The 11,056-nt window shown below is 34.2% G+C and overlaps 1 protein-coding gene across 1 annotated transcript; it reads left to right on the top strand.

Moving 5' to 3' along the window:
• The first annotated feature begins 8,952 nt into the window (after nt 1–8,952).
• LOC132165944 (uncharacterized) lies at nt 8,953–10,046 on the top strand. The gene has a single exon (XM_059576660.2). It carries the CDS (start codon nt 9,063–9,065, stop codon nt 9,750–9,752), a length of 690 nt encoding a protein of 229 aa, XP_059432643.1. The 5' UTR covers nt 8,953–9,062; the 3' UTR covers nt 9,753–10,046.
• Nucleotides 10,047–11,056: the final 1,010 nt, after the last annotated feature.

The following is an 11,056-nucleotide window of genomic DNA, read 5'->3' on the forward strand; positions in this document are numbered from 1 at the left end:
ATCAAGACTTAATCCCACTAACTTATTAGGCTATATGATGTTTTCTTGAACCTATCCGATCTTATCCAGACTCATGAGTCTATGTCTCATTTAACTTTTCATCATAACCATGTATTTTCAGTTTTCTATTTCTTTTTTACAAAATATATATATATATATATATATATATATATATATATGTGTGTGTGTGTATTTTTAAGCTTAAAAAATAAGCTTTAACCCCTATAAAAATAAATTGGACTCATGGGTTTGGCCCATGTGATGGAGGCCTTGATCTTGAGATTTGCTCCTTTCAAAGTTTAAGATTCAATACTTAATGGGTGCAAATAATTTTTTAGAGCCACATTCCTTAATGAAAAGTCAATAATTTAACTAGTTTCGTGTAAGAAAATTTTTAAGGGTGTGATACACGGGATCGAGATTTATTTTGTAGAGGTGGGTCTGAAGTGTCCTGCCTTGAAAAAGTTTCTCGACATTAAAAAAAAAAAAAAAATTAAAAAAAAAAATCTTGATTCTATATACCAACCGTCACCCCCTTAATACAATTTTTTTTTTCTTTTTATTTTTTTGAAAAAAAAACAAATTTCTTCTAAATCTTTCATTATTTATTGTCATAAGTTGTCCAAAAAAAAAAAAAAAAAGTATTGCAGCTACCCTGCACTCATGTAAGACCAATAAATTAAGGAGCACATCCACATGGCTGGTATGTCACGAATCACGATGTATGTTCACACCGTACACTCTTCGAGGACGGCAATGAACAGCTGGGTCCAGCCGGGCACATGCTGGTCTCTGCCTCTGGTAAACGAAATTCTTCGTTCACATAGTGTAAACAAGCTGACGAGGAGTCCACGTAGGATGATAAAACATTTGTTGTCTTTCATTGTCAGTACTTTATACATAATTAAATTATATTAATGCTATTTACTACGATTTTATAAATTACGTGGTCATGAAAATTCGTCTTTTTTTTTTTTTTTTTTTGGCATTTATATATATCACTCTAAAGTCTCTATCCATTGGTATTATCGTCGATGAGTGATAAAACGTGGGAAAGCTCACGTTTCGAATGACGCCAAAAAAGATCTGTCAATGACGACAGAAGCATGACGTCACACCTGTACCGCAAACATAACAGAACGACTTCTCAACCGTATTTATATTCAAGTCTTCGCCCTACCTAACAAAGCCAGCTAGAGCTGATCCTGATGAGTACAAATTGCGAGTGACGACGTTTCCTTAACGACGTCAAAGGTCGGAATTAATTAAGAAAGGAAATTTATCTCAAGGTAAAAAATTTAATGCTACGACCAAAACTTTATGGGAATTGAATATGGTTTATCTACCGCCATTGAGGACTTTTTTTTTTTTTTTTTTTTGATGTGATGAGCACTACTTAGAACGAGGTCTTCAACTCCCTAAAATGCAATGAGTGGTACTAACAGCTACGTTTGGCAAGGGGAAGCCCCGCACTGTAGCTGGAACGGTACTGTTCCAGCTACAGTGCAATCTGACACCAATTTTGACTTTGTAATTTTTTTTTTTTTAAAAAAAAAAAAAACAAAGTATTAAAATTGGGTTAAAAATTGCTGCACGTGAATTTTTTTTTTTTTCAAAGCAAAAAAAAAAAAAGGAGGAGAACGATGGGGTGGCTGGAGCCACCCCTTGGCCAAAATGGGGTGGCCGGATCACCCCATTTTTGGCCAAGGGGGTGGCTGGAGCCACCCCCAGGCCGATCTGGAGGTGGTTCGACCACCCCCATGGCCAAGGGGGTGGTCCGGCCACCCCCTTGGCCCAAAAAAAAAAAAAAAAAAAAAAGGATTGGTGCATTTGGGGGTGGCCGGAGCAACCCCAAAGGGCTGGGGGTGGTTTCGGCCACCCCATACGGCCGGTATGGGGTGGCCGAATTACCCCAGCCCTTTGGGGGTGCTCCGGCCACCCCCAAATACACCCCTTCCTTTTCTTTTCTTTTTTTTTTTTTTGGGCCAAGGGGGTGGTTGGAGCCACCCCCTGGCCAAAAAATGGGGTGCTCCAGCCACCCCCTTGGCCAAAAATGGGGTGGTCCGGCCACCCCATTTTGGCCAAGGGGTGGCTGGAACCACCCCATCTTTCCCCTCTGTTTTCTTTTTCTTTTCTTTTTTTTTTTTTATATATTTTGCTTCAAAAATTAAAAAAACAAAATGAAAAAGCTGGCCAAATGTCAGCCCCGCACTGTAGCTGGAACAGTGACGTTCCAGCTACAGTGCGGGGCTTTCCTTTGCCAAACATAGCTAACGACTCTTTGAGTTGAATGAGATGTGATCTTCAGAGCATGTTTGAAATTGCGTTTGAGAAATAAAATTTTTAAATTAAAAAATTTTAAGCAAAATTTTTATTTTAAAGCTTTTGTCAAAAGTACTTTTTAATCATTTTTAAGCTTTTTTTACCCTTAAAAATGCTTTTAATTTTTGTACCAAACGAGTACTTTTTTTTTTACACGGGATTTTGAGTGTTAAAAGCATTTTTAAACTCCTCAAACGCAATCTCAAACTGGCCCTTACTCTATTATATACTTAACTTTTTGGTTGTATTTAATGTAACCTACTTAAAAATTATTTCGAGTATTTTGTGTTTTGAGTTATAAATTTTGTCTCACAGGCAGTTATTTAGAGTATTATTATTAGCAGTTTCTTTAAATGTTCAAAAAACCCTACACATTGGATGAGCCAAAAATATATGTAAAATAGATGTTTGATTAGAAGAGCTAAAAAAAAAGTTAAATGTAGCAACACTTTTCAAAGGAGCCATTTTATTTTTTAGTGTTTTTCTCTCATACTTTATCTTTTTCCCTTCTTTTTTTTTTTTTTTTCCGTTCTCCCTCTCTCTCTCTCTCTCTCTCTCACACAATAGCGTCTAAAAAAAAGGCATTTCCAGCTCTCTTCTTCCCACCTCTCTCTTACCCACCTCTTGAGCTCTTAGTCTCTCTCGGAAGATCCAAGTTCGCATCTCTCTTGTACGTATGTGTCAATATATATATATATATATATATATATATATATGGTTTTCATACTTAACGTTGGCAAATACGAAATTTGAAAAAATAACTGTTAAAAAATATAATTATTATAAAATACAACCATTTCAAAAATATTATAGTTACAAAAATCATTATTTGAAAAATAATAATCGTTGAAAAATTATTGTGCTAAATGAATTACCATTGAAAAAATAAAAAAGTGAAATATGAATTTTAGAAAAGAAATAAAGATAGAATCAATAAAGAGTAAAAAAATAATATTTTAATAGAATAGATAGAAATATAGCTAATCGGATGTGGAGACACTTAAAAATGGCTTAGCTAAACTAGATAAAAGTGAGTTCTGAAGAGCCATTTTACATAAAAATATGGCTCTTCCATTGGGAATGATCTATTTTAACTATTCATTTTTTTAGAGCACTTCTTGTAACCTCACTATTTTAATAATTTATTTTCACTATTCTATTTAAATATTATTTTTTAAAAATTTATTTATTATTTCTCTAACCATTAAAGGATGCTAGAAAAAAAATTATTTTAATTTATTTATTATTCATTTTTATCAAATTGCCTAAAAAAAAAGTAAAAAATAATTCTGATGAGGCCTATGTGAGGGGTTGAAGCATCTTTGTTGAGAATCTTTAAGTTTGACCTATATCATTGCATTCACACTGCAGGTCAATTGGAGCCGGTATTTATTGGTGGGCATTGGAATTGGGTTATGGGCTTGCTTGGAGACGAGTGGGACCGAAATTAATGTTGTTCTGCATACAACCAGGAATGGATCCCCCGAAATTAATGATGCATTAGTTACAGGAGAGGCTTAGGTGCGGTAGTGCAAAACTACCGCACCATGCAGTAGCCCAAAACGACCCAGTTTTGGGTCGTTTTGGGCAATAAAAAACTTTTTTTTTATAAGTAATAATATATATTAAAAAACTAAAAATATGAAAAAAAAAAAAAAATGAAAGCAATGGCTGGGGGCCAAAATGGGGTGGCCGGACCACCCCATTTTGGCCAAGGGGGTGGCTCATGGCCGGTCTGGGGGTGGACGAACCACCCCCATGGCGGACCACCCCCAAAAGGCCAAAAGGAAAAAAATAAAAAATAAAAAGTTTTGGGTTTTGGCCCTTTGGGGTGGTCGGACCACCCCCAAGGGCCTGGGGGTGGTTTCGGCCACCCCCAAGGCCGGTATGGGGTGGCCGAAACCACTCCCAGGCCCTTGGGGGTGGTCCGACCACCCCCAAAGGACCAAAACCCAAACGTTTTTTTTTTTTTTTTTTTTGGCCTTTTGGGGGTGGCTAGACCACCCCCTTGGCCATGGGGGTGGTTCGTCCACCCCAGACCGGCCAAGGGGTGGCTCCAGCCACTCCCTTGGCCACAAATGGGGTGGTCCGACCACCCCATTTTGTCCCCTAGCCACTGCTTTCATTTTTTTTTTCTTTCTCTTCTATTTTTTTTTTAATATTTTTAGTTTTTTAATATATATTATTACTTTAAAAAAAAAAAGTTTTTTATTGCCCAAAACGACCCCAAACTGGGTCGTTTTGGGCTACTTCATGGTGCGGTAGTTTTGCACTACCGCACCTAAGCCTCTCCCGTGTATGTAGGTATACCGTTTACAAAATAAAATATTCATTTCTATTTTACTTGAAAAAGGCAGAGAGCTTGTTAAAAAAAGATAAAGCGCCGTTGACATGATTTTGGGCATGAATCAAGTGGTTATAGTTGTTTAAATACAAGTTTTGTTGACACCACATGGACTAACTGTCATCAACAACAATATGTTCAAGAAAAATGTTATTGGTGTTACAATTTTTATTTTAATAAATTAATTTACTTGTATGACGTAATAGAAGATAAGGTAACTAATCAAAGAGCAGCGTCTTTGATTCTGTAAGAAGAAGTATCTTGGTCTTCTATCCAAAAGGATAAAAACAAGCCTACAAGCTAAAAGAGAAAAATAAAATTCCATAGAGTATTTGAGAGAAAATTCTCTGATTTGATAGTAATTCAGTTGATTTGAGTTGTACAAAATAAGCAAACCTATTTATAGAAAATAAATACTTATAGAAAAAGTAAACATACTTCTAGTAGAGGAAATGAATCTAATCCTAGTAGAGAAAGTAAATATAACCATAGTAAGAAAGTAAACATGATCTTAGTAGCAATAGCAAACCTAATCATAATAAAGAAAGAAAAATAATCAAAACAAATCTAACTCTGTTAAGGGAATGAAATAAAGTCCTAATAAAATTAAATAAAATCTTAATATAAAATTGACAATTAGCAGGAATCGTACTTCCATTGTCTGAAAATAGATAAAATTATAATAAAGCGGCGCTGCTCAAATATTATTTTTGATATTTTCTTTAATTTCATTTTTACCAAAAATAAAAGTAAATATCGTCTTACATCATTGACAAGCTATATTATTTAGACCGTCACTTGAGCTCTATATTAGTTTGTAAGTGTCATGAAAACTGTAACGTGACAATTTACACATTTTAATAAGTAACATAATAAGAAATATTATATGAATTATTATGTCGGTAAATGGAGAAGTTAAAGTAAAAAACATATAATATAATTTTTTATATCCAAATGTTAGCTAGCCTGTCACGCATTGAATGTCTTTTCATGGATAATGATACATGAAGCCGCCGTTGCTTTCACCACGAACCCAAGATTACACACCCCCGCCCCCCCCCCCCCCCCCCCCACCCCCCCCAATTGCGGTAATCCGATGGAGAACACGTGAGGCTGGTCGCAAGTGTAATGGGAAAACTCTTGTATCTAAATATTTCTCATGTATCAATATATGTCATCGAATGGGAAAAGATGCCAACTTGTATTAAAAACAATATATACATGGTCACGTTCCAGCTTTGTATTAGACCAATTTGTTTTTAATTAATTAATTAATTAGTTCTTCTGCATGCATGGGTCAAGAAATATGCTCTTGCAGCAGCATGCATAAGGCATGTATCTATGCATGTTATAATTTTGCATGCATAAGGCATGTATCTATGCATGTTATAATTTTCGAGTGTTTGTAAATGCTAAGGTCTCGTTTGGTTTGCGGAATAGACCCTTGGATTGGACTAGCTAATACTATGTATAGCTAGTCCTTTGTTTGGTAACATTCTATTCCTGAGAATAGTCTATTCCCATGAGACTATTAATCTCATACACACAGGATTAGCTAAGCACTAAAAAATGAGTGGCTTAGCTAATCATTTTCTGTGGGATTAAATTAATTGTGTAAATTGCCACAAAAAACCCCACTTGTGGGATTAAATTTCGTTCTCTCTCCTTGATTCTTCTATATTTATCTCTCTCTCTCTCTCTCTCTCTCTCTCTCTCTATATATATATATATATCCGTTTCTCTTTTCTCCGTCTTTATATTTTGTTCTCTCTCTTTCTATTTTCTATCTCATTCTTCTGGTATAGTTTTTCTGCAAGTGCAAACGATTTTTTTTTTTTTTTTTCTCTATGGCGTCTCCCTTCTCTATACCATTTTTCAGGTTTTTTTTTTTTTTTTTTTTTTTTTTAAATTCTGTTTTTTCACTTCTTTTGATTCTCTGTACCGTTTCCATTTGATTTTCTTCTCTCCGTTTCTCTTTCTTTTTTTTTTTCTTTTTTTTTTTTTTTTATGAAGAAACAGAATCTGCAAAATTTTTATAAAATACAAATATATAATCTGTTTTTTGATTTTTTTTTTATTCTCTTTACATTCTCCAACTATATTTTTTTTTTATGTCAAGATTGAATTTGATTTTGTTTTCTCCAACTATTTTTTTTTATATAAATAATTTTGTAGCATAATTGCAAAAAAAGAAAAAAAAGAAAAAGAAAAGAAGGCCACATACCTGACATAATTAAAAACAAAAAAAAAAAAAATTATAGTAAAATTGTTTATATTTAAAAAAAAAAAAAAAAGAATGAAAGTCCTTAATAATATAAATTGAATTTGTATTATAAGAGTATTTTAGGAAATTTGATCACAATATGATTCCATTCACCAACATATTACATTGTACCAAACGAAGGAATATGATTAGTTAGTCTATTGCAGCGTTATAACCAAATAAAGGAATATGAATAGTTAATATATTCCACACTCTTTTATTCTCAGTGGTAACTAATCATCTTTCAATGGACTAAACATTTTGCGAACCAAACAAGCCCTAAATTTTTGTTTTATTTTATTGTTTCAAGAGTTGATTAGTACTGTCATATCTGTATAATAACGTTTTTACACGAGCCTCTTCGTGCGCAACTTTTCTTTCAGATAAAGTTCCTGAGAAGAAAGTTAAAAAATATTACATATAATTTAATAAGATCGATTAACATAATACTGCCACTGAGATTGACATCATCATCTGGCACGAGATGCTTTAACAGATTATTTATAGATGCTTTGACCATTTGGCATCATGCTTGCAACTCCTGTTTTTCTAGGTTTTTTTGTCTTCTCTCCTTTTTTTTCACCAGTTGATTATACGCCACACAAAAACCAAAAGTTTCAAGTACGCTTTGGTTGTTTTCATATAAATGTTATTTTTACATAAAACTTTTTTAATTGGAAACATTTTTCTAAAAAAAAGTATATATATTTTTTTTAATTTTAAAAAAAAATTATTGTCATCCTAAAAAGTATTTTCTGCTGGTGAAGGTTGTTGAAATGTATATAAAATACTAAAATTTGAAAGAAAAAGAAAAAGAAAAGAGAGAGCGAAAGCAAAGAGAGACTATAGGTTACATCTTGTATATTCACTATTATATTAAACAATATTACATAACTTTCTATTTATAGAGAGACAATGAATAATGAACAAGAAATTTTAAAGTAGACCTACACTAATTAAGGAAGAAAATAAATCTTACAAGGAAATATAATAATAGAGAATAACAATATTCTATCATAAAGAGAAATAACATATTAAGAAAAATATCAATAAACCTAATTTATAAAATATTTTAACAAAGGTTCCATAGAAGGTTGGTATTGGCAGAAGAGAAGGTGGCCGGCCTCTAAGACTCTGGAGGCGTAAATATTAATCGGGAGAGCTGAAGAGGGGTTTGAAGAGTTAATATATATATATATATATATTAAAAAAATGTAATGCCATTTATAAAATAAAATAAAATAAAAGGAGTATTTGACACACTTTTCTCAAAACATTTAAGAAATGAATCACTTTTTAAAATACAAAACATAACAAATTTTTCAAAAAATAAAATGCCAAACACGTTTTTTTTTTTAAAATAAAACACAATACAAATACACTTTTTATAAAAGCTTTTCAACGCCATCATATAAAAATATTTTGAGAAAATATGTGCTTATTTTTACTCAAATGTGAAGGTTGATTTACTACTTCTAAAAAAAAAAAAAGAAAAAAAAATAGATAAATACGTGGCTATCCTCAACAAAAGAGAAAGATGGCCGTGTGACGATCGGAATAGTTAAAAAGTGACTCTGCGCCCACATCTACTAGATAAGAACGGTCGAATGATCATTCCCACTCAAAAACTTGGGATGGTTGCGGGGCGACTATTTTTCGTTTATTTTATATTTAATTGGTAAGAAAGTGAGTTTCTAAACTTGAAAAAAAAAAAGTAATATTGCATATTTAGTATTTAGTTTCTTTTTTTTTTTTAAAAAAAAAAAGTTTTATGAAACAATTTGAAGAAATAGAATTAAATATAAAGAGTTACTTTTTTTTTTTTTCCAGCACTTATCACAAATCCGAAAGATCGTGTACATACGTAGAGACAGTAATAACATATTATTATTCCTTTGTCCCAAACCTCTCTGTAACATACATCACATGTCACATTAAATGGCCTTTTTTTAACACCGAAAAGAAAAAAACAATAAACAAAAAATTTACTACGAGTTAAAAAGGAAAACAATATAAATAAAGAAGCATATTTCCCAATAAAGAATACACGACACTCGGCTAACCTAGCTTCATCGTCACCCTCTGCCAAAGAAGCTCTTGTCTCTGTGTGTGTGGGTGTTTGCCGTTGCTGAGATGAGCTCCATTGGGGATTTCATGGCGACTTGGTTCACTTCCACGTGGCTCTTCGTCTTCGTCAACCTCACCATCCTCACCCTCTACCTCACCTCGCATTTCGGCTCTCAGAGAAAACCACAACAACAACAAGAGCACCAACTCGGTCGACCGCCGTCTCTGATCGACCGAGTTAGGTCCTTCAACCTCGGTCTCTACAAGTTCGAGCAACCCAACACAGCCCCGGTCACGGAGTTTCTCCAACCCGATCACGCCAACCCGGATCATCCTCCGACCCAGCTCGTCCGATCTCCTTCTCTTTTGGAGCGCCTCAAATGCTTCAACCTCCCCTCTCTCCACAGATCTGACTCGTCCGTTCCGGAAACGGAACCCGAACCCGAAAACGAAGCCCCGGGTCCTAGCGTCGACGCCGACGCGGGCCCGGGTCAGGGTCAGTTGGTGAGACGGAGCAAGTCAGACAAGGGTGGCGCCGCTCCGGAGAGGCAGCGGGAGAAGATTAAGAAGTCGGTGAGCGACACATCGGCGCTGGATGAGAACGACGTCGTGCCGCGTAGGGAAAAGGCGTCGTTGGGAGACGACGAAGAGGTGGACGCCAAGGCTGATGATTTCATCAACAGGTTTAAGCAGCAGTTGCGGTTGCAGAGGCTTGACTCTCTCCTGCGTTACAGGGAATTGCTCAAGGGGAATTAGGATTTTTCGTTGTCTTTTTTTTTTTTGTATTTTTTTTTTTTCCCCTCTTTTGGACCAATTATACCCATTAGTTGTTAATTCTTCCCCTGGAAACTCTATGGGTAGGTTGGTCATTTCCGCTTTTGATTACTGCTTATTAGTGCTCTGCCAGGAAGGGGAAGATTATCAGACCATGGTAATGTAAATTGATTGAATTTGGTGGGCTATTCTGTCTTTGCACTTCTCCTGGGATTATTAGGGGTAATGTAATTAAAGAGCGAGTGATTATTATCAGTTTGATGTGTGTTTGAGTAACTTGCATTTTTAGTGTGTGTTTGGGTAAAAAAAACCCCCCAAAGTGGATCTTCTGATTGCAGTGGGTAGACTGAATTTCATGGGTCATTCTGTCATTTTGATCATTTTACGTTTGTTTAGGGTAATATAATTAAGAGTACCAGGTTGTGTGTTAATTACAGCAAAGTAACTTGAGATTAGTGTAACTTTCTTTGTATCATATTGATTGATGTCTGTTTATGTTGCATTTTCGTGGGTGTTCATGTTAAAGTGAACCAAAGGATTTTCAAGTGAAAATGGAGATAATTTTATATCATATTATTGCATATTAGATTTTACAAATTTAATAGTGTATATGTTGTCCCGTGATATAGATACCCTCCATTTTAAGCATATTTCCTTTTTGTCATTCTATTTCTGCTATTAGGGTAAAATATGATTAAATGTACCAAGATCGGTGTGTAACTTATAGTGAAGTTGTTTATATTTAAGTTATTTCATCAATAGGACTAATCAATCTGAAGCTTTCTTATAATTACTTTTAATTAGTGAGATCCTCCAATAAAACCATTTTCTACCCCGCACTACTTCTTCAAAATGTGAAATGATTTATGAAATTACTTTCATGATATGTATATACACTATCAAATAAAAGAAACAAGCTAACTTATGAAATGAAGCATATGTTATAACAACTCACTCTAAGTGGTATGTTTGCGACTCATCCTGCGCGGTTTTGTTCTTGAGCTTATCCAAAAAGTCTAGTATCATTTAGAGAGAGTATACTCTTATGTAAGCACATCTCATTTCTCACACCAAGACAATATAGAATGCCGCATATGTGGTTAGGTTTGTTATCAATTATGAGCATAAGATTTACTTTTATATATCACACGATCCCCGATATTTGTCCCTTAATAGATTACTAAAATCTGTAATTGAATGGAAACAATATTGTGGATAGTATTTTTCAAATTAAAGTTTGCCCAATGAATTTAATATATATTTCTTGTATTCCTTCATGCCTTCTA

The sequence above is a fragment of the Corylus avellana genome, chromosome 11 (genome assembly GCF_965113065.1).
Source record: "Corylus avellana chromosome 11, dhCorAvel1.hap1.2, whole genome shotgun sequence".
In the NCBI taxonomy this organism is placed as follows: Eukaryota; Viridiplantae; Streptophyta; class Magnoliopsida; order Fagales; family Betulaceae; genus Corylus; species Corylus avellana.